The 24,237-nt window shown below is 45.2% G+C and overlaps 1 protein-coding gene and 1 pseudogene across 2 annotated transcripts in view; both read left to right on the top strand.

Annotated features, from left to right (window-relative positions):
* The window catches only part of RUFY1 (RUN and FYVE domain containing 1), a 64,198-nt gene that overhangs the window by 9,610 nt on the left and 30,351 nt on the right, over nt 1-24,237 (top strand). Inside the window, exons 3-8 of one of the 2 annotated variants that reach the window (XM_023193657.2) lie at nt 649-766; nt 3,878-3,979; nt 6,004-6,127; nt 13,539-13,600; nt 16,298-16,363; nt 21,124-21,193. In XM_023193657.2, the coding sequence (XP_023049425.1) occupies nt 649-766; nt 3,878-3,979; nt 6,004-6,127; nt 13,539-13,600; nt 16,298-16,363; nt 21,124-21,193 (542 nt within the window). The remainder of the gene's footprint in view (nt 1-648; nt 767-3,877; nt 3,980-6,003; nt 6,128-13,538; nt 13,601-16,297; nt 16,364-21,123; nt 21,194-24,237) is intronic. The other variant, XM_023193658.2, reaches the window with a different exon arrangement.
* LOC111527415 lies at nt 8,814-10,230 on the top strand (annotated as a pseudogene).

The raw sequence follows: 24,237 nt of genomic DNA, 5'->3' as shown, positions 1-24,237 counted from the left end.
CTGAGGGGGCGTTTGGGAGCGTGGAAGTTCGGGCTGGGTGTTTGCTCAGCATTTTTTCGTCAGTGCCAGACATCCTTCTAGGTGCTGAAGTGCCAGCAGTGTACGGAACAGACAAAGTTCCTGTCCTCAGAAGCGACGTTCTAGAGCAGCGCTGGACAATAGAAATATGCAAGCTACATAGACAATTTTAAATTTTCTAGTAGCCAGGTTTCTTTAATAGTGTTAGATGAGGCCGGGCGCCGTGGCTCACGCCTGTAATCCCAGCACTTTGGGAGGCCGAGGCGGGCGGATCATGAGATCAGGAAATCGAGACCAGCCTGGCCAACGTGGTGAAACCCTGTCTCTACTAAAAAATACAAAAAATTAGCCGGACGTGGTGACACGTGCCTGTAGTCCCAGCTACTCGGGAGGCTGAGGCAGAGAATTGCTTGAACCCAGGAGGCAGAGGCTGTAGTGAGCTGAGATGGCGCACTGCACTCTATCTAGCCTGGGCGATAGAGCCAGACTCCATCTCAAAAAAAAAAAAAGGATTAAGCAGTGAAGTTTAGCAGCTTTCACTTTCACTTGGCTTTTGGGGGAGAGGCTGTGGGTCCCTGAAGACATTTTGCAACCTGTTCTTATGAATAACACTTTTGTTTTTCCTTTTAGTTAAGAAGAGTTTTATTGGCCAAAATAAATCTTTCTTTGGTCCTTTGGAGCTGGTGGAGAAACTTTGTCCAGAAGCGTCAGATATAGCGACTAGTGTCAGAAATCTTCCAGAATTAAAGTGAGTGAAAAGTAGTTATGCCGATTTGGTGATTTTAAAAACTCCCTCGTATTTACTCATTTCTCAATTCCTTGCTGATGAAGCCCTTTCTAATTGGAAAGAGCTCTACTGCTCATTATCCACATGATCTCGAGCAGGATTTGACTCTCTCTGAGCCTCAGTTTCCTTTTCTTTAAAATGGGGACAGTGATTCCTGCTTGCCACACAAGCCAAATAGGTTGAAAAGGTGTTGTCAACCAAAGGGCATTCACAGGAGGAAAAGGAACTACTGGTACACTCCTGGAATCACTGCTTCAGATACAGGTGGGCAGTTTTCTGAATAATACATTTTGGGCCAGATTGTAGATTCCAGGCCAAGGGACATTTGTAATTTGTTAGAGTGGGACTAACGAATTATTTGCCATGTCTGGATTTGTCCTTGGGATCGCTATGCTTAGGCTCAAAATCAAAAACAGGCCAGAACACAAGTAAGTCATCTTCATGGAATTTGGCATCTAGAAACGGTCTTAGGGATCCTTGAGCCAATGCAAAAGAGCCCTCTGCACAGTTTCCCAGACGGGACTGGACTGTTCAGCATTTGTTTGACTCTTTTAGGGAGCCAGCCTATTCCATTTTCAGAGAATAATAACAGTCACTGCCCTCAGGGCCTGCTCTATGACAGGCATTGTGCTGAGAACATTCCTTTTCATTATCTCATTTAATCCTCCACAGCTGTCCTCTAGGATAGCTGTTAGTGTCCTCATCTGCAAGTGTGGGAACTGATTAGAGTGGTTAAGTAACTTGCCCAAGGTGCCTCAGCAGGTGAGTGATGCAGCAGGAAGAAGACACGGGTCTGTTAGGCCCTGAAGCCCTCTAAATCCCATGAAACGCCATTGCTGCCAAGTTCTGTGCATTTTTCTCAAGATTGGATTTAAGTCTTCTATGCAAATTCTGCCTGCCCGGCCTACGTCGCATATATTTAAAGTCTTTGGCACTTGTCAACCTTTCAAATATTTATTTGATGACTTTTTTGTTTGTTTGAGACAGAGTCTCACTCTATCGGCCAGGCTGGAGTGCAGTGGTGCAGTCTTGGCCCACTGCAGCCTCTACCTCCTGGGTTCAAGTGATTCTCGTGCCTCAGCTTCTTGAGTAGCTGGGATTACAGGCATGAGCCACCACACCCAGCTATGTTTTGCATTTTTCGTTGAGATGGAGTTTTACCATATTGGCCAGGCTAGTCTCAAACTCTTGACCTCAGGTGATCCACCCCTTTCGGCCTCCCAAAGTGCTGGGATTACAGGCGTGAGCTACCGCGTCCGGCCTACAGTATCGTTTTTTAAATGGCCAAATAGTACTCTGTTGTATATCTAATTTTGTTTAACCCCCCCTGTGGCTGTCTTCAAATTCTTGTTACCACATACTGTGATAATGATGTGGTGACCATCCCGAAACATACATCTTTGTGTCCATCTTCAGTTATTTCTCTAGGATATATTACTAAATGTAGAATTTTTGATAACCTGTTGTCATCAAATTGCCACTAGAAAGGTGCACAGTTGACCAGGCACAGTGGCTCACGCCTATAATCCCAACACTTTGAGAGGCTGAGGCGGGAAGAATGCTTGAGCCCAGGAATTTGAAACCAGCCTGGACAACATGGCGAAACCCCATCTCTACAAAAAAAAAACATTAGTTGGGTGTGGTAGCGCGTGCCTATGGTCTCAGCTACTCCGAGGCTTAACACAGGATTATCACTTGAGCCTGGAGTTCCAGGCTGCAGGGAGCCATGATCATGCCATTGCACAGCAGCATGGATGACTGAGCAAGACCCTATCTCCAAAAAAAAAAACAGGAAATTGTAAAGTTTACAGTCTCACCAAGCAGCACTTAAGAGGCCTTTATTCTTTTAATGTTTAATGCAGGCCTGTTCTTTCTTTCTTTTCTTTTTTTTCCTCTTCTTTCTTTTCTGCTTCTCTGGAGATAATGCTAGAATACAGAAAAATTACACCTTCAAGATTGGGGCTGGGCGCAGTGCCTCACACCTGTAATCCCAGCACTTTGGGAGGCCAGGGTGGGCGGATCACTTGAGGTCAGGCTTTCGAGCCTAGCCTGGCCAACATGGTAGATGGTAGAAACCCCATCTCTACTAAAAATACAAGAATTAGCTGGGTGTGGTGGCGGGTGCCTGTAATCCCAGCTACTCAGGAGGCATGTAGACATGAGAATTGCTTGATCCCTTGAGGTAGAGGATGCAATGAGCTGAGATCACAATGGTGAGCCAGGATTGTGCCACTGCACTCCAACCTGGGTGACAGAGTGAGACTTCATCACAAAAAAAAAAAAAAAAAATTGGTTCCACAACATTGTGAATGTACTTAACACTACTTAACTGTAAGATTAAAAATGGTTAAGATGGTAAATTTTATGTTCTGTGTATTTTACCACAATTAATAATAAAACATAAAATTGTACCTTTAAGGCCAGGTGCAGTTGCTCATGCCTGTAATCCCAGCACTTTGGGAGGCCAAGAATTTGAGACCAGCCTGGCTAACATGACAAAGCCCTATCTCTACTGAAAACACAAAAATTAGCCAGGCGTGGTGACGCACGCCTGTAATCCCAGCTGCTCGGGAGGCTGAGCCACAAGAATTGCTTGAACCCAAGAGGTGGAGGTTGCAGTGAGCTGAGATTGCACCACTGCACTCCAGCCTGGGTGACAGAGCAAGACTATCTCGGAAAAAAAAAAAAGAAAAAAATTGTACCTTTGAGCTAACCCCTTGGAGATTTTATAAGCTTCAACACTTTAGCAAGCACTAAGTTCTCCATTAGTCTTTTGAAAGAATGTTTATCCATTACACAAATCTAACCTGATATTTTCCTGTGATATTTTATGACTATAAGCAAAGCATTATCTAACTGTATTTGTAATAGTACTCAAAGGTGTGTGGTGAGCCATTTTCGATGCCTGCCCAGGCCACGTGCCTCCCTCCCCACCCCCAAACATCCATTCTTAGAGTATCCTCTGCATTTACAAGGGTGTGTTTCCTATGTATCTCCCTAGCTAAATCAGGTTTCTTTTCTGTGTTTGTTGTTGTTATGTCACAATAGTTTGATGCTCTGTTTGAATTCTAGGACAGCTGTGGGAAGAGGCCGAGCTTGGCTTTATCTTGCACTCATGCAAAAGAAACTGGCAGATTATCTGAAAGTGCTTATAGACAATAAACATCTCTTAAGGTATTTCATCAACTAGGTTTGCTTATCTTTTGCTTGGTAAATAATTAGAACGTAGGCCAGGTGTGGTGGCTCAACGCCTGTAATCCCAGCACTTTGGGAGGCCAAGGCAGGTGAATTGCTTGAGGTCCGGAGTTTAAGACCACCATGGCCAACATGGTGAAATCTCGTCCCTACTAAAAATACAAAAATTAGCCAGATGTGGTGGCGGGTGCCTGTAATCCCAGCTACTCAGAAGGCTAAGGCAGGAGAATCGCTTGAACGCAGGAGGCGGAGGTTACAGACAGCCAACATCGCGCCACTGCACTCCCGCCTGGACGACAGAGGAAGACTCCATCTAAAAATAAATAATAATAGGCCGAGCGCAGTGGATCACACCTGTAAACCCAGTACTTTGGGAAGCTGAGGTGGGCAGATGACAAGGTCAGGAGTTCAAGACCAGCCTGGCCAACATGGTGAAACTCTATCTCTACTAAAAATACAAAAATTAGCTGGGCGTAGTGATGCATGCCTATAATCCCAGCTACTCGGGAGGCTGAGACAGGAGAATCACATGAACCTGGGAGGCGGAATTTGCAATGAGCCAAGATCGCACCATTGCACTCCAGCCTGGGTGACAGAGTGAGAGTCCTCCTCAAAAAAATAATAATTAGAACATAGTTCTGTAGATCATTTTGAATTAAAATAAGTGTATCAGCCAAGTGTGGTGGCTCATGCCTGTAATCCCAGCACTTTGGGAGGCCAAGGCAGGCTGATCACTTGAGGTCAGAAATTCAAAAACAACCTGGACAACATGGTAAAACCCCATCTCTGCTAAAAATGCGAAATTAGCTGGGCATGGTGGCATATGCCTATAATCCCAGCTACTCGGGAGGCTGAGGCAGGAGGATTGCTTGAACCCAGGAAGCAGAGGTTGCAGTGAGCCAATATCACACCACTGTACCTCCAGCCTGGGCAACAGAGCGAGACTCTGTCTCAAAATAAAAAAATAAAATAAGTATATAATATTTATGGAAATTTATGACTGGTTCATTTTTCATATTTATAACTAAGCAAACATTATAAAAGGAATTTTCTCTAGACTATGGTGATTTACAAGGGAGGACTCTTTCCAGAGTTAAACCTCTGTTGTAATTGAGAAACATATTTTACAGCATAGCCTAAAACCCAAGCTTTTCAGTGTTTTCAAGGCATGGCTCATTATTGAACATATCTTTACATGACAAATACTGATTTACAATATTTCACATACTCTGAGTACAGTTACACTGAGTAAGTTTGAGTTACAGATTTTGTTCTAATGAACTAATTCTTTTTCAATTAATTTTTTATTTATAATCGATACAAAATTATACGTATTTGTGGGATACTGTGTGCATGTATACACTATATAATGATCAAATCAGGGTAATTACCATATTCCTCACTTTATTAATGAACTAATAAGAGAAAAGTTCTTATGCGCACACACACAGTGGCCTGGATGCCACTGGATTTGTTACATGAGCAAGTCATCGCTGACCAGAGCAGTATCAGGCAGGGGATGGACCCCCCGCCCGCAAATGGTCACAAGGACTGGGCAATAAGGAAGTAAAGCAGCAGATGTTGCTCCGTGGGACGCAAGAAGGAGGAGTGTTATGCTTGGATGTGGGATCCCATTTCCTGTTTATATGGACATAAGTGGAGAAGTAGTTCATATCAACACAGACGAGGAGCCAGTGGAGACACAGGAGGGGAGAGTGATAGGAGTCAAGAGGAGATGAGGAGAACCAGGGTCCAGGGTCTGCATGGAGGAGTTCACTTTAGACAGCAGGAGGGACTAGCCCATTCTAAGCCACAGGAAAAGAAGAGAGGAAGGGAGAAAAAGCAGCCGTTGAAGCAGTGAAGGGAAATGAAAGGGAGGGAGGAAATCCACAGCAGTATCTTCTGGCTCCAGGGCACAGTTGAAAAGGCAGTTCAGGGTGGGGAAGGAGTGGGGATGGTGAAGCTGTTGCTGAGCATCCGGCTGTCCTGTCCATCTCTTGTAGCGAGTTCTATGAGCCTGAGGCTTTAATGATGGAGGAAGAAGGGATGGTGATTGTCGGTCTGCTGGTGGGACTCAATGTTCTCGATGCCAATCTCTGCTTAAAAGGAGAAGACTTGGATTCTCAGGTAAAAATGGAATTTTGGCTCTAGACGGAACACTTTCATTAGCCAGGGACTTTACGTATGATCTGCAGGCAGGTACTGAACCCAAAGAAGGGCAGATGGCAAAGAGCCCACTGGTAGAGGACCGGCCAGGGGCAGGTGGGGAAGCAGCGGGGAAGGTCTCGGAAGGGTGAAGAAGTTGCATAGCCAGAGGTACACTTGGAAAGCTTGGCAGGTGTGGGAACAGGCAGACAGCTCTCCGTAGCTGTAGCAGAGGATGCTCCGTGGCTGAGGTGAAAGTGGAGGCTGGGCCTGGTTGTGAGGCCATGGGTGCTATGCTGAAGGGTGTAGCTGGAGTGCAGTGGTGCGATCTCGGCTGACTGCAAGCTCCGCCTCCCAGGTTGTCGCCATTCTCCTGCCTCAGCCTCACGAGTAGCTGGGACTACAGGCGCCCGCCACCACGTCTGACTAATTTATTTTGGTTTTTTTGTTTTGTTTTGTTTTGTTTTAGTAGAGATGGCATTTCACCGTGTTAGTCAGGATGGTCTCAATCTCCTGACCTTGTGATCCGTCCACCTCAGCCTCCCAAAGTGCTGGGATTACAGGTGTGAGCCACCGCACCTGGCCTGAAGGGTGTAGCTTTTATCCCCCTTTATCCTGAGCTTTGGGAAGCTGTTGGAAGTTTTTAAGAAATATACTGAAATGATCATGCCTGGGTTTGAGAAAGCTCCATCTAGCAGCCACTCAGGTTATGAGTTAGAAGTGGCCAGGAATAGATATAGCAAAATACTTGAGGTCGGACGCGGTGGCTCACACCTGTAATCCCAGCACTTTGGGAGGCCAAGGCAGGTGGATGATGAGGTCAGGAGATCGAGACCATCCTGGCTAACATGGTGAAACCCCGTCTCTACTAAAAATACAAAAAGCTAGCCAGGCGTGATGGTGGGCACCTATAGTCCTGGCTACTCGGGAGGCTGAGGCAGGAGAATGACGTGGACCCTGGAGGTGGAGCTTGCAGTGAGCCGAGATCACGCCACTGCACTCTAGCCTGGGCGACAGAGCAAGACTGTCTCAAAAAAAAGCCTTGAGTCTAGTCTAGAAGTCCCGCAAGGCTGGATGGGGAGTAGGAAGGTAGAGTCAGGAGAGATTGGGAAGTCAGGTTGATAAAATGGCGCTAATGAGGGTAACCAGTAAGGTGTAGAGTGCTCTGTGGGAAGGACAGCCCTCTTGGAATGGGCTTTCTTCCTGCATGGGAGCTGGTAACCAGAGCCAGGGCCTAAACTCCTGGTGGCAGGGACTGTAAATGTGTGAGGGGGAATAGGCACCCTAACCCATTCCTCACTTCCACCCCCTCTTCAGGGCATCCGCAGCTGTGGCTGGGCCACTGCTAAGAAAAAAAGATTATTTTACACTGTCTAGCAAAATTCCCAGCCTTTTTCCTGTATTGTGTTTGATGAACCTAAAGATTCCCTGATCCCTCCATATGCAGGTCAATGTTTTTTTGTAACCTCTCCTCCCTTTAAAAAAAAAAAGTTTGATTGTCTTTGCATGTTGAAAAATATCTTTTTTTGAATTCAGAGAAGTATTTTTGAAAAGCCACTAAACATCACACGTATTCTCATTACTCTGAGACAGATAATTCAGGGTTACGTTGTGGTATACATCCTTCCAGCACATGAGTAAAGGTGTGTGCATGCATGTGTGTGTGTGTATGTTTGTGTATTTTAGAGTGAGATGTTTGGAGGGTTTCTTTTTTTGTGAAACCAAACTATGATTATTTTAAGCACACCATCTTGTAATTTTTAAAAACGTAACAATATGTTCTACACAGTTCTCAATAACAGACATAAACCATTTTAAATGACTATGTAGTTTTCATTTTTTAATGTACCATTATGTAACCAGTACCTTATTAATTTAGATTGTTTCCATATTGTGACAGTATTATTGCTGGGCACGTGGCTCACGCCTGTAATTCCAACACTTCGGGAGGCTAAGGTAGGAGGATCACTGGAGCCCAGGAATTTGAGACCAGCCCAGACAACATAATGAGACCTTGTCTCTACCAAAAATAAAAAAAATTAGCCAGGCATGGTGGTGTGCTGCCTGTCATCCCAGCTACTCTGGAGACTGAGGCAGGAGGATTGCTTGAGCCTGGGAGATAAAGGCTGCAGTGAGCTATAATCATGCCACTACCATACACTCCAGTCTGGGCAACAGAGCCAGACTCTGTCTGGAAAAAAAAACCACCAATATTATAGACATCCTTAAAGTTCTCTGTACTCTTGTCCATTTATTTCGTTAGCATAAATTTGGGGTTGTTGTGTCAAAGTATACAGCCTGCATTTTGCTGGATAATGTAAAACCGGCCTCCAGAAAGGTCTTTGTGATGTCCACCCACCAGCAGCACGGGGGCCTATTTCCTCCTGACGCTGGATGTGGTGAGCATTCTTGGTCTTTTTCTGTCTCATGGACAAAACAACTCATCATCTCGAATTTACAAGTATTTTTGTGTTTTATTTGCCACTGGGGGTTTAGCATTTGTGATCATCTTTTCATACTTGGTCCATTTTTGAGTTTTCTTTCTCTGCTTCTTTATTAAAGGCTAAGCACATTGACCTTTCTTCAGAATTATTTGTTATAATTTTTTTTTTCTGGTTTCTCCAGGGTGGTGTGCCCTGTACATTTTTTATTTTTAATTTTTGGCAACCAGATTTAGCAGGTGTTTCCTTTATACCTTCTAAGGGATTGTGCTGTGAAGGTCCTTCCCTATCTAAAGATTACCCTAACTTTTAAAATCGAATGTGGGGCGCCGGAACGCAGGTCCATGCGTGTGTTTGTCCGTCTGTCCAGCCTTTACCCCCAGAGCTTTCAGTCATGGCCTCTGGTCAGTCACAGCTCGGAAAGCCAGCCCCTGACTTCAAGGCCACTGCCCTGGTGGATGGCGCCTTCCAGGAGGTGAAGCTGTGGGCTACGAAGGAAAATACGTCGTCCTCTTTTTGTACCCTCTCGACTTCACTTTTCTATGGCCCACAGAGAGCATCGCTGAATTTCAGTGACCTTGCCGAGGATTTCCACAAGCTGGGCTGCAAAGTGCTGGGTGTCTCGGTGGACTTAGTTCACCCACCTGGCTTGGATCAACAACCCCCAGAAGTAGGGAGCCCTGGGCCCCCAAGCATCTCCCACCTGCTGACATGATGGGAAGCTTGTCTGAGGATTACGGTGTGCTGAAAACCCATGAGGGTGTTCCTACCCTGCCTCTTTATCATCGATGGCAAGGGTGACCTTTGCCAGATAACTGCTACTGATTTGCCTGTGGGGTGCTCCATGGCTGAGGCTCTGCGGCGGGGCCAGGCCTTCCAGTGCGTGGTCAAACACGGGGAAGTTTGTCTCACTGGCTGGAAGCCTGGTAGCAACAGTGAAGCCCAATGTGGATGACAAGGGATACTTCCTCAGTATTCCTTGAATACTGGAACTAGGCTGGCCAATGGATAGTGAGCTTGTACCCCTACCTTGGTACCCTGTGCTGACCCAGAAAAGGCCAGACCTGCCCCTCCAATCTCCACAGTCTGGGACCCTGGAGGGCTAGGCCAAGGCCTTCTGCTTCCACCTGGGTAATTTTTTACACACCTTATGTGTAAAAAATGTGTAAATTTTACACATTTTTGCCATTTGTTTTGGCATAGTGTGAAGTAGGAATCTAAATTTCTTTTATAAATAGTTAACCAGTTTTCGCAGTATCATCATGTAATGTATTTTTTTTCTACTAATTTGAAATTCCACTTTTATCATATGTGAAATATCCATAATATGCATTCGTTTATTTCTGGACTCTTCTGTTGGAAATCTGAATCTCTGTTTCTATGCCAGTGGCACATTGTTTTAACGACTGGAGCCACATAGTATATTCTAGACTCTGTTAAGTACCTGCCTACTCTACTATAGTTTTGTTTCAGATATTTCTGGGCCATCCGTTCTGCCAGATGAACTTGAACATTTTGTCAAATTCCAGAATAAAAACTCCATTGAGATTTTAATTAATTAATAGACGTGGTGAGCATTCTGGTCTAGTGCTGTCTTGAATGACAGTGCCTATAGTGTGTTGCCATAAAGTATACATGTTTGCTGCCGATGTCTGAGGGATGCCATGTCTCATGTTTAGAGAGTGCTATTCCACTCCAGTTTACTTTGTGTTTTGTTGTTGTTGTTTTGTTTTTTCTTTTCTTTGAGATGGAGTCTCACTCTGTTGCCCAGGTTGGAGTGCAATGGCGCAGTCTCCACTCACTGCAACCTCCGCCTCCCGCGTTCAAGTGATTCTCCTGCCTCAGCCTCCCGAGTAGTTGGGATTACAGGCACCTGTCAACACGCCCGGCTAATTTTTCGTATTTTTAGTAGAGATGGGGTTTCACTATGTTGGCCAGGCTGGTCTTGAACTCCTGACCTCATGATCTGCCCACTTCAGCCTCCCAAAGTGCTGGGATTACAGGCATGAGCCACCGTGCCTGGCCTACTTTGTGTTTTTATTAGAGATGAATGTTAAATGTGGTCAAATACTTTTTTTGGATCTATCAACATGTCATACCTGTTTTTAACCCATAATTATAATTGAATTAATCCATAGGTTTCTTATTGAATACTATCCCTGAATTTCTAAAATAATCCCCACTTGATCATTGTAAACTCCTGGATTTCATATGTTTACTGTTTGGAATTTTTGTGTCTCTGCTTGTAAGTGAAACTATTCTGAATTTTCTATACTGCCTTTGCCACCTTTCGGTGTCAGAATTATATTAGCCTCATAAATTAGAAGGCTGGGTACAGTGGCTCACACCTATAATCCCAGTACTTTGGGAGGCTGAAGTGGGCAAATCACAAGATCAGGAGGTCGAGACCACCCTGACCAACATGGTGAAACCCCATCTCTACCAAAAATACAAAAATTAGCTGGGCATGGTGGTGTGTGCCTATAATCCGGGCTACCCAGGAGGCTGAGGCAGAAGAATCACTGGAACCTGGGAGGCAGAGGCTGCAGTGAGCTGAGATCGCGCCATTGCACTCCACTCTGGGCAACAGCAAAACTCCGTCTCAAAAAAAAAAAAACACATAAAACTAAAATAAACTTGAAAATAGCCTTCCTTTTCTTGTTTTCTACCACAGTTGATTAGATCAGGAATTACTTTTTCTGTGCAGGCTTGCTAGAACTTACTGGTATGAGCACTTCACCCTTATGCCTTTTTTGGTCTTTGTTCTTTGATCACTTTAACTTTTAGCTTAGTTTTGATCAATTTATGGGTTTCCTAAGTCTTAAGACAATTTTTAAAGTCATTTATAATTTTTTTAGAAACCATTTCATTCATATCTGTTAAGCTAGAGTTGTATGAAGGTATTCTCTTACAGCTTTTGAAAAATCTCACTGTTCTCATTTATAATGTGTATTCTAAATGTGGATCACGCTTAGTAGAAATTTGTCTACTTGGTTGAACTTTGACAAACCAGCTCTCTTATTTATCAATTCTACTTTGGGAGTAGGGCTTTATTTGCTTTCTAATCTATTAATTTTTGCTTTGGGTATTAATTCTTTCTCATCTTTCTGTTGTTGGTTTTTTTTCCGGCTGCATTTTTTTATGATTTTTTTTTATTATAAAAGAAATACTTGCTTGTTGAAAAAAGTTAGGCAATACCAAAGTACACGAGATGAAAAGAGATGAACCTCCTCACCCAATCCCCCATCCCAGCCCCAGTCCTTCTCCCTTTCCCACAGGTAATGGTAAAGATTCTGGGGGAAATTTTTCTGGAAGCTTTTCTACTTTTTCTACACATTTATGTTCACATTGTTTTAAATTAAATCTTTTCTGATCTTCTATTACTGTGTAACAAGTCAGCAATAGCACTTCAGCCGTAACAATCACAGTGTCTTTCACAGCTGGGGGCGGACTGGGTTCAGCTGGTTGGTTCTTGTTCCAGAGCGCATGTGATTACAGTTGGGGTGGCTGGGGCTGGAATCACCTGAAGGCTTGCTCTCTCCCACATCTGTCTGCCGTGCTGAGACCAAGGAGCTGGGGGCTGGAATGGCAGGGGTTTCTTGGACATCTCTCTGTGTATGTGGTCTCCAGCATTGTGGCTTCAGGGAAGTCAAGACTTTTTACATGAAAGCTCAGAACTTCAAATGCGTATGCCTCGAGAAAGAGCTGGGTGGAAGCTGTATTGCCCTTTTTAACCTACCTGCAGAAGTTACACGGCATCATTTCTACTGCATTTTACTCATCAAGACAGGCACTAAGACCTCCCAGAGTTGAAGGCTGGAAATATAGATTCCTTTTGGTAGGTGTGTCAGAGGTTGCAGACATGTGTTAGAACCATTACACATAGCCTTGGTTGCAACATAAGTAGGATTGTTATAATGAGATTGTACATATTATTCTTTGACTTGAAATTGTATCCTGTAGTTTTGTTGGGTTTTTTTGGTTTGTTTGTTGGGTGGTTGGTTGGTTTTTTAAGACACTGTCTCTCTCTGTCACCCAGGCTAGAGTGCAGTGGCATGATCTCAGCTCACTGCAGCCTCAACCTCCTGGGCTCAAGCAATCCTCTCACCTCAGCCTCCCAAGTAGCTGGGACTACAGGCATGTACCACTGCACCCAGCTAATTTTTGTATTTTTGTGGACACAGGGTCACTGTGTTGCCCAGGCTGGTCTTGAACTCCTGAGTCCAAGCCATCCACCCGCCTCAGACTCCCAAAGTGCTGGGATTACAGGCATGAGCCACTGGACCCAGCTTTTCTATATGACTGCAAACGTATCGACTGCATTCTTCGTTATAGTTGCATCGGTTCTGTGATATGGCTGTAACATGATTGATTTCAACTTTATTGATGAACATTTAGGGTGCACCCAATTTTCCTGCATTTCACATAAGAATGACCTCACTCATTTTCAAGTGCTTTATTTCTTTGCAAAGCCATTGATGTTCAGATGTGTAAGGGGTCTTGGTTCTCCCTTGTACCTAAGGGGTGGAGAACTTTCCTGAAATACTGATTAGACCATTTTACCAAGATCTGGGGGAAGAAAGACTCAGAAATGTCAGTTAAGGTCACCAGTTTAGAGATCCATATCTTTTTTTATTATAATTACTTTGTACACAAATAATTTTGTTGATCTTTGTAAACAATGTGATTATTGAATAAACAGAAAACTAAACTAGGCCGTGAAATTTCAGAATAGTCTCTGAAATCTGATACTTAGTAAGTTTTTCTTCTAGAAGGTGGTAGGGTTAGGTTTTTTTGGTTTGTTCAATTGATTGCCACTTCATAGAGCTGGTTGACCTAACTAAATGTTCCTAGGAAAGAGATAAGAATGTAAATACCCTGAATTTCAAAGGTTGTAAGGTTTATGAAAAATAGGACATTTTATTTAAACTTGTGCATTTTATTTCATTTAGGTTGGAGTAATAGATTTTTCCCTCTACCTTAAGGATGTGCAGGATCTTGATGGTGGGAAGGAGTAAGTACTGTGTTGTACGTCACTTTTTTTTTTTTTTTTTTTTTTTTTTTTTGAGACCAAGTCTGGCTCTGTTGCCCAGGCTGGAATCCAGTGGCACAATCTCCACTCAGCGCAACCTCCGCCTCCGGGATTCAAGCGATTCTCCTGCCTCAGCCTCCTGAGTAGCTGGGACTATAGGTGCACACCACCACGCCTAGCTAATTTTTGTATTTTTAGTAGAGATGGGGTTTCACTGTATTGGCCAGGCTGGTCTCAAACTCCTGACCTCGTGATCTGCCCGCCTCGGCCTCCCAAAGTGCTGGGATTACAGGCGTGAGCCACCGCGCTTGGCCACGTCACATTTTTAATAAAATTCTGGCAAAGGCAGGTCTTCCGGCCTAGCCGAGCGCCAGGTCTCCGGATGGAAATTGCCGAAGACTAGTGGAGGCCCTGAAGCCAGGAGTGGTGGGGCAGGAGGGGAGGGTGGGGGTGGGCTGGGCAGGTTAGGTGTGGCCTCTCTCCACACTGGCAGTGGGGCCGGCAGAGGCAGTAGGCGCGCTGGGGTTGGAGGGGCGCACCCTGGGTGGTGTTCCCCGCCTGCAGAACGGGTAATGAGGCTCTTCTCTGCAGCAAAAAAAAAATATTTGGCAAAGAACACTTTCCTTGTTTTTGCTTTGAGATTTTAGATTTTGTTTAGTTATTTTTAAGTACAGAAGCAATGCATTATTCTCATTGTTTAAGGAATTTGGCTCTGCAGAAGAATAGAGTGTACAGGTGAAATTTCCCCATTCACACTGTCCGCTTGCCTCCATGTCAATCCCATTCTTCCCCTCAGAGGAAGACTGTTTAATGCCTTGCAGGTATTTGTTTGTTGGTCATGTATTTTGCTTTACCATTTGTTCAAATATAAATGGGATAGTATTATATAAGTTGCCCTTGGACTTGTTCTTTAATCATAGTGTTTTAGATTTTTGTTTTGTTTTGTTTAAGATGGAGTCTCGCTCTGTCACCCAGGCTGGAGTGCAGTGGTGCAATCTCTGCTCACTACAACCTCTGCCTCCCCGGTTCAAGCTATTCTTCCACCTCAGCCTCCCGAGTAGCTGGGATTATAGGCATTCACCATCATGCCCGGCTAATTTTTTTTGTATTTTTAGTAGAGATGGGGTTTCACCATGTTGGCCAGGCTGGTCTCGAACTCCTGGCCTCAGGTGATCGGCCTGCTTTGGCCTGCCAAAGTGCTGAGATTACAGGTGTGAGCCACCGCGCCAGGCCTAGATGTCTTTTTATGCCATTATGAAGCTCTCCCTCACCCTTGTTAACAAGGGTATTCTTTTAAAATAAGTTACCCAGGAGAAAAAAAAATAATAACAACTATGTATAACATACTGCCATTTATATATATATATATTTTGTTTTGTTTTGTTTTGTTTTGTTTCTTTGAGACTGAGTTTCGCTCTTGTTGACCAGGCTAGAGTGTGGTGGCACGATCTTGGCTCACCAGAACCTCCACCTCCCGTGTTCAAGCGATTCTCCTGCCTCAACCTTCCTGAGTAGCTGGGATTACAGGCATGCACCACCATGCAAGGCTAATTTTGTTTTTTAGTAGACATGGGGTTTCTCCATGTTGGTCAGGCTGGTCTCGAACTTCCGACCTCAGATAATCCTCCCACCTCAGCCTCCCAAAGTGCTGGGATTACAGGCATGAGCCACTGCGCCTGGCCCCATTTATGTTATAATAAAAAAGGATATACATACATGTGTTTTACTTCCATATGTATTCATGGAACATTTCTAGAGTGGCATATCAGCCTTACAGTAGTGGTTACCTGTGGAGGCAGGCATGGGAGGGGTTTTTCACTGTAAACCCTGCGATTGCGTTTGAATATTTCACCTCGCACATATGTCACCTGCCCTTCCATGTCTTCCCGAGGACTCTCCTGGTCTCAGTGCCTGGCAGTGCACCTTACCAAAGAATGGACGGGCAGGAACCACACTAAAGCTTCATGCATCCCCTAAGTACAAGGGCTCACCCACTTGAAATTTAAACAAAATATATTCTTTTATTTCATATTAGGCCAAATACTTCAAAGGAACAAAATATATTCCTTTTTCTTTTTTGAGACAGAGTTTCGTTCTTGTTGCCAAGGCTGGAGTGCAGTGGTGCGATCTCGGCCTCCACCTCCCGGGTTCAAGCAGTTCTCCTGCCTCAGCCTCCCGAGTAGCTGGGACTACAGGCGCCCTCCACCACGCCGGCTAATTTTTTGTATTTTTAGTAGAGACGGGGTTTCACTGTGTTAGCCAGGATGGTCTCGATCTCCTGACTTCATGACCTACCCCCCTCGGCGTCCCAGCCACCGCGCCCAGCCAGTTCTTTTGTTTGTAAGTCCTGTGGGCTCCTTTCCTTCAGTATAATAAAGGTTGTGTCAAAGCCACTTGCATGTGGCAGGTTGGTATTTTCACCTTGCTTGCTGATCCTGAAACCTTGGTCTGCAGGGAGCCCACTCCCCTGGCAGCCTGGCCCTGGAGACGCTGGCTACCGTGCCCCAGGCCGGCTTTGCTCTCTGTACTCTGGGACTGTGGATGTTACTAAGCTCTGGCTGTCTCTTGGTTTCTTGAAGACATTGGTACTTCTACAAGGTGATTGGAAGGTTGGGGAACAGTTACAAAGTATTAATCATTAATAAAAAAAGTTCTCCCTTTTTATGCTTCTTTTGAAAGGCATGAAAGAATTACTGATGTCCTTGATCAAAAAAATTATGTGGAAGAGCTTAACCGGCACTTGAGGTAAGACTCCTTTGTTTTCAGTGTGACAGTTACATGCGTGGTATCCTGTCATTGTTTCATGGAACCTCTTTGAGTTGCCACATACTTATAAATAGCTTGTTTCCAAACCAAGACAAAAGGGTCATCATTCAGGCAACATTTATTTGTACAAACTGGAGAAGTATGATTTCTTCTTGATAAACTCTTGGGAAATTTTTATTCTGTGCTTTCTGCAGTTATATAATACAGAGAGGTAACTACATTAAACCTTGACTCTCCACTCCTCGCCCCACAGCCACATGGCTGGAAATCCCTTCATGGCAAGCACTGTTGCTGCTGGAATCAGCATACAGCACCCAGTGCATTAGGCCAGGAAAGAGAGTTGAAAACCACTGGGCTAGGCCCTCCAGAGCAGTGTACTAGTGATCACAAGCATCTTTATCTTGATTTTTTTTTTTTTATTTTTGCTGGAGATCTGTGGATGTATTTCATGAAACACTAATCCTTGGAGGTATTCGTGGGGAATGTGGAGAGACATGTTAGAGGGTACATTGCACATTACAGTTCTCCACAGGGGCAGCCTCTCTGGCCCCAAAAGTCAGGTGAAGAAGCTGGCATGTTCCTCCCAGTGTAGTCAGGGACATATCGCTCTGGGGCTTTTTTCACTTTTCTTTTTTTTTTTTTTTTTGACAGGGTCTCACTCTGTTGCCCAGGCTGAAGTGTAGCGGCGTGATCTCGGCTCACTGGAGCCTTGAATTCCCAGGCTCGGGCAATTGATTCTCCCACCTCAGCCTCCTAAGTAGCTGGGACTACAAGCGCACGCCACCCCTCCTGGCTGGTTTCTGTACTTTTTATAGAGACAGCACTTTGCCATATTGCCCAGACTGGTCTCACCTGGGCTCAAACAATCCTCGCACCTCAGCCACCCAAAGTGCTAGAATTACAGGCGTGAGCCACCACACCCAGCCTGGGGCTCTGCTTAACTGTGATGTTGGCTATTTTTTGGAAGTTTTTTGATCAATTCCTAGTTTATTGAGAGAATTTATAAGAAATACTGAATTTTATCAAATGCCTTTTAGTGTCCATTAAAATAATCATGGTTTTTATCCCTTAATCTACTGATGTGGTATATTTTATTCATAGACTTCTTCATACTGGACCATTCCTGTGTCACAGGGATAAACACCACTTGATCATATTATTTTTATTAGGATTTTTTGAGACAAGGTCTTACTCTGTCACCCAGGCTGGAGTGCAGTGGTATAATCATGGCTCGCTGCAGCCTCCACCTCCTGGGGCCCAGGTGACTTGCCCACCTCAACCTCCCAAGTAACAGGAACCATAGGCATGCACCACTACACCTGGCTAATGTTTTTATTTTTTGTGGAGACAGGGTCTCACTTTGTTGCCCAAGGTGGTCTCAAACTCTTGGCCTCAAGCGATCCTCCCTGGTTAGCCTCCCAACTGCTGGGTTATAGGCATGAGCCACCTTGCCCAGCCAGGATATAGTTTTAATAATTCAGTTATCCTTTTCATATGTAACCTGGCTGGGTGCAGTGGCTCATACCTGTAATCCCAACACTTTGGGAGGCCGAGGCGGGTGGATCACCTGAGATTGGGAGTTCGCGACCAACATGGAGAAACCCCATCTCTACTAAAAATACAAAATTAGGCAGGCATGGTAGCGCACGCCTGTAATCCCAGTTACTCAGGAGGCTGAGGCAGGAGAATCGCTTGAACCCAGGAGACAGAGGTTGCGGTGAGCTGAGACTGCACCACTGCATTCAGCCTAGGCAACAAGAGCGAAACTCCATCTCAAAGAAAAAAAAAATGTAACCTGACTTGCTGGGAATTTCATAGTTTTCTTTCTCCACCCTCATGTGAGGGTTATATAGTGTTGCAAAATGAATTAGTGAGCTTTTCCTCTTGCCTGTGAACAGCTGGCTTCTAGATCATGGGCATTATTTGCCCCTTGCAAATATGAAGCAGCCAGGCGATTGTAATCCCAGCACTTTGGGAGGCCGAGGCAGGCGAATCACCTGAGGTCAGGAGTTCAAGATCAACCTGGCCAATATGGTGGCCATCTCTACTAAAAATACAAAAATTAGCCAGGCGTGGTGGCGGGCACCGGTAGTCCCAGCTACTCGAGGCTGAGGCAGGAGAATCACTTGAACCTGGGAGGCAGAGGTTGTAGTGAGCCGAGATTGTACCACTGCACTCCATCCTGGGTGACAGAGACTCCATCTCAAAAAAAAAAAAGAATTTATGAAGCTCAAAGTGTTTATGAGGCAATATGTTGCTAGCTTTTCAGTTTTTACTTACTTGTTAGTTCATCAAAAAATATATAAATATATAAAATATATATATTTTAAAATTTTATATATATATATATATTATTTTTTTTTTAGACGGAGTCTCGCTCTGTCACCCAGGCTGGAGTGCAGTGGCGCGATCTCGGCTCACTGCAAGCTCCGCCTCCCGGGTTCACGCCATTCTTCTGCCTCAGCCTCCTGAGTAGCTGGGACCACAGGTGGCTGACACCACACTCAGCTAATTTTTTGCATTTTTAGTAGAGACGGGGTTTCACCATATTTGCCAGGTTGGTCTCGATCTCCTGACCTCGTGATCCGCCCACCTCAGCCTCCCAAAGTGCTGGGATTACAGGTGTGAGCCACCGTGCCCGGCCAGTCATTTATATTTTTAAAAAAGATACAAAATTTGGGGATATTTTCTGAATTATCAAGTTGGCACAGAATTGACAATTGTATACTCTTAAAACTTTTCACTCCCTCTGTATCTTTTGGTTTTTTTCCCTTTTTCATTTTGTGTCTTTGTATTTTTATATTTGCCCCCTGGTTCCTAAGCCTTGATTCATCAGCCTTGCCAAGTTTATTTCTTTGTGCCCCACTCACTGGCAACAGGGACTGGTATTTGGCAGCATGGCCTGTCGCCCAGACGTGCAGGCTCTAAACTCAGATTCCCTGGGTTCAGAAGCCAGCACCCCTTTGTAGATGTGTGAAATTGAGTGAATTCTTTTGTATAAAATTATAGCTGCCTTGTCTGTCAAACAGGCTGACAATAGGATCTACCTCATTGAATTGTGGGGAAGATTAAATGAGTTGATGCATTTAAAGTGCTTAGAGGCCAGGTGTAGAAGCTCACACCTGTAATCTCAGCAGGTTGGGAGGCTGGGGCGGGAGGAGGATCACCTGAGCCCAGGAGTTCAAGATCAGCCTGGGCAACATAGTGAAACCCCACCTCTACAAAAAAAAAAAATAATACAAATATTAGCTGGGCCTGGTGGCACGGTGAGAGGCCAAGGTGGGAGGATCATGAGCCTTGGAGGTCGAGGCTGCAGTGAGCCACGATCACACCACTGCACTCCAGCCTGGGCAACAGAGCAAGACCCTGTTTCAAAAACAAAGAACAAAAAAAAGTAGTACATATTATTAAGGAGTATTTTTTAAATGGGGAATGTGTAAAAGGGATTTAAAAACACTTTGGGGCCGGGTGTGGTGGCTCACGCCTGTTATCCCTGCACTTTGGGAGGCTAAGGCGGGTGGATCACGAGGTCAGGAGATCGAGACCATCCTGGCTAACACGGTGAAACCCCGTCTCTAGTGAAAATACAAAAAATTAGCCAGGCATGGTGGCGAGTGCCTGTAGTCCCAGCTACTCAGGAGGCTGAGGAAAGAGAATGGCATGAACCCGGGAGGCAGAGCTTGCAGTGAGCACAGATCGCGCCACTGCGCTCCAGCCTAGGCGACAGAGCGAGACTCTCTCAAAAAAAAATCAAAACAAAACAAACAAACAAAAATAACACCTTGGATCCTTCTACCCAAAAATACCAATACCATGTTAATGAATTTTACTTTAGGTATATGAATGCCAACATATTTTGGTTTCTATCACCTTTTGTGTTGGGAGAAAAATACTCTCTTTCCAGATGACTAAAAAAGAAATAGGCTGGTCACAGTGGTTCATGCCTATAATCCCAGCACTTTCGAAGGCCAAGGTGTGCAGCCTCACCTGAGGTTAGGAGTTCAAGACTAGCCTGGCCAACATGGTAAAACCTCATCTTTACTAAAAATACGCAAAAATTAGCCAGGTACAATGGCACACACCTGTAGTCTAGGCTATTTGGGACACTGAGGCTGGAGAATTGCTTGAACCCAGGAGGCAGAGGTTGCAGTGAGCCGAGATCATTCCACTGCACCCTAGCCTGGGTGACAGAGCAAGACTTCGCCTCAAAAAAAAAAAAAGATTAAATTTTTCTTTTTTTTTTTTTTTTTTGAGACACAGTCTCGCTTTGTCACCCCAGCTGGAGTGCAGTGGCGCAATCTCCGCTCACTGCAAGCTCCGCCTCCCAGGTTCATGCCATTCTCCTGCCTCAGCCTCCTGAGTAGCTGGGACTACAGGCGCTCGCCACCGTGCCCAGCTAATTTTTTATATTTTTAGTAGAGACGGGGTTTCACCATGTTAGCCAGAATGGTCTTTGTCTCCTGACCTCGTGATCCTCCCATCTTGGCCTCCCAACGTGCTGGGATTACAGGCGTGAGTCACCCCGCCCGGCCAAGAAAGATTAAATTTTAGGGATAAAACGTATTGAAAAGTATGTCGCAAATGTGTATTTAGAATTCTCATCTGCTCTGAGTTAATTGGAGACCGTTTGCTTTTCCATTTCATACAGGAAATCTAGGAATCTGTCTTACTATTTCTAGTTTGAGAAAACAGTCAGCTTTTATAAGTTTATGTTTACCTAATATTATTATTTTCTACAGCTGTACAGTTGGGGATCTTCAAACCAAGATAGATGGCTTGGAAAAGACTAATTCAAAGCTTCAAGAAGAGGTTTGTAAGTTTTATTGAAATTTTTAGACAAAACAGAATGACCCAAGGTTAGAGAAATGGTGTAGTCGGTCTGTGGAAGCAGAGCTTCTTGCTGGTAGGAAGGGGGCTTGCTAACCTCCAGTTGCCCCACAGAGGACAGGGGAATGTCTGTGTTCTGCCCTGTCCGAAGCTCCCAGTGAGACCCTGCAGCTGATCACAAGCCAGTTCTAAGTGACTTAGATTTTATCACCTCAAAGTCATCCCATAGAAGGAAATTGCTCTTTGGAAAAGCCCAGCTTCTGTTGTGGAGGAGCCGCATCTTCCTCTTTTTCTTCCCTTCCTATGATGCCGTGTGCCTCCCTGCTGCCCCAGAAAGCACAGACTCTGTCGTCAGGAATAAGTATCCTCACCCACCCCTTCTGCTTTGGCCTCAGGAGCATGCAACCAGCCTCCCCACAGTGCGGCCTTTCTTTGCTTTCTCACTAGGAAGAGAGAATGAAAGGACAGGACAAAGGAGGGCTGAGCCCAGGAAGAGAGCTTGCTGCCAGCTGCCCGGCAGGCTCCTTGGTGGACACATCTTGTCTCCTGTTAGCAGGAGGGGGCGCTCAGCCCTTCTGAGGCTCTCCACAGGCGGCAGTCCCCGGCTGCCCAGGCCTCCCACCTAGAAGGACGAGGGCTCTGAGAGGGGCTTGAGAAGGAACACCTCCCCGGCATGGAGGTGGGTCACAGCAGAAAGGAGAGCCTCAGAGCCCACCTCTGTAATGAGGGACGCCGTGTAAGGCTCCTTAAAGCTGACTGCTCCCTCCTGAGGCGCCGGCGCTGACAGGCTTTCAAGAAAGGAGCTCAGATTGGTGTGAGGAGAAGGAAATTCAAGACAGCGTCTTAGATGGGGGTGTCATGGGGGAAACTTCATGGAATTTAGGATTGGAGACTTCACAGTCACGATGGTAGGCAGGCCTTTGAGCCTCAGGCTAGGTAGGTCGGTGGTTGAGCTCACTTTTCTCACCTCCAAATTAGGTAATAATACATACTTTACAATACTGTTGCAAAGATTAAGACTAATATCTTAGGGCAACGCTTGCCACGTGGGAGCACTCGAGTTGTTTGATTTTAGCACGAGCAGATTCACTACTTCTCAGTCAAGATGGCGTGCTTTGATGAAGGTCCGATTCAGCTTTTGAAACTAAACAGAGTTATGTGGGGTTTTCTGCTTTTTCAGACAGGGTCTCACTCTGTCACCCAGGCTGGAGTGCAGTGGTGCAGTCATAGCTTACTGTAACCTCAGACTCCTGGGCTCAAGAGACCTTCCTGCCTCAACCTCCCAGTAGCTGGGACTACAGACGCCCGCCACCACACCCAGCTAATTTTTTTTTTTTTTTTTTGTATTTTTATTAGAGACGGTGTTTCACCATGTTAGCCAGGATGGTTTCGATCTCCTGACCTTGTGATCTGCCTGCCTCGGCCTCCCAAAGTGCTGGGATTACAGGTGTGAGCCGCCGCGCCCGGCCAGGTTATGTTTTCTTTAAAGGCAAATGATTGTAATAGAAAATGTGCTTCAGCCAAGTGTGGTGGCTCATGCCTGTAAATCCCAGCTCTTTGGGAGGCCAAGGTAGAAGACTTGCTTGAGCCCAAGAGTTTGAGATCAGCCTGGGCAACGTGGCAACACTCTGTCTCTACAAAAAATTTTAAAATTAGGTGTGGTGACACACACCTGTACCCCCAGCTACTCAGGAGGCTGAGGTGAGAGGATCACTTGAGCCTAGGAGTTAGAGGCTGCAGTGAGACAGAGTAACACCCTGTCTCAATTACAAAACAAAGAAATGTGCTTAGTGAAAAGCATTGCCCTCTTCAGGGTGTGCTCTCTGCATCTCCAGAGAGTAGAATGGGAATTAGCTTATGGTTTTTGCCTACTTCTTCCCTTTGAGCAACTAACACGCCCTTTGAAGCCTTGATGTTTGTTTTTTTGGGCACAGCAGTTATGTGTAGAAACCCCAGGCCGGGTTCTGAGTCTAAGTTGAGAGTAATTCTCAGGAGTTGTAGACACTGTTGACAGAGAAGGTGAGGAGTTAGTGCTTTGAGTCCCTCCACTAGCGAATGATGCCGAGAGCCAGCAAAGCACCAAGGACGGAGATCTTGCTTCTTTCTCCCCAGCTGCAGCTTCCTCTCTGCAAGCTGTATGATGAGGCTGGAATGAGGAGGGGCTGGTTTGTGTGTTTACTCATCTGCCTTGCCTCTTGAGACAACCTCTCCTTAGGCAGGTCCCTGACAGCGTCCTGCTTCTCTATGCTTTTCCCTCAGCCATGAGAATCCTTCCAGGGGAAGAAGAGGTCCTCTCGGGCATATCTCCAATGATTTGGTTTTTATTCCTCCCTGCAAATTCTTGAATCCTCCCTCTAGTGATTGAAATAGACTTTTACTGATCATTAGCCTGAAAAACTGGAAGGAAAGAAGAGTCAGGACCAAAGCCCATAAGGCTTCACTAAGGGACAGCTGTTCTCACCATTTTATTATTTGATATGTGTTGTTCCCATCTTTTCTGTTTTCTTTTTTGAGACAGGCTCTGGTCACCCAGGCTGGAGTGCAGTGGCACAATCTCAGCTCACTGCAACCTCTGCCTCCTGGGCTCGAGCCATCCTCCCACCTCAGCCTCCTATGTAGCTGGGATTACAGGCATGAGACATTGTGCCTGGCTGATTTTTGTGTTTTTTGTAGAGATGGGGTTTCACCATGTTGCCCAGGCTGGTCTCGAACTCCTGGGTTCAAGCCTCAGCCTCCCAAAGTGCTGGAATTACAGGTGTGAGCCACTGTACCCGGCCACTCCATCTTTTCTTAAGCATTTTTAACCTAGTTGATTTTTTTTAGTACAGGTGACAGCATACCATATGACCTTTTTTCCCTATTAGTATTATATCTGAAGTATGTTCTCAAGTGATTAAAAGCTTTTGTAAACATTTTATTGACTACATATTTGTTTTATGCTTCCACTATGATTTAACTATTTCCCTAATAGTGAACATTCAGGCTGTTTCTAATTTTTTGTGTCTGTAAATCTTTGTCCACATTAA

Source organism: Piliocolobus tephrosceles, chromosome 4 (genome assembly GCF_002776525.5).
Source record: "Piliocolobus tephrosceles isolate RC106 chromosome 4, ASM277652v3, whole genome shotgun sequence".
NCBI lineage: Eukaryota > Metazoa > Chordata > Mammalia > Primates > Cercopithecidae > Piliocolobus > Piliocolobus tephrosceles.
Note: the sequence above shows the minus strand (reverse complement) of the source record. Positions and strands in the feature narration are given on the sequence as shown.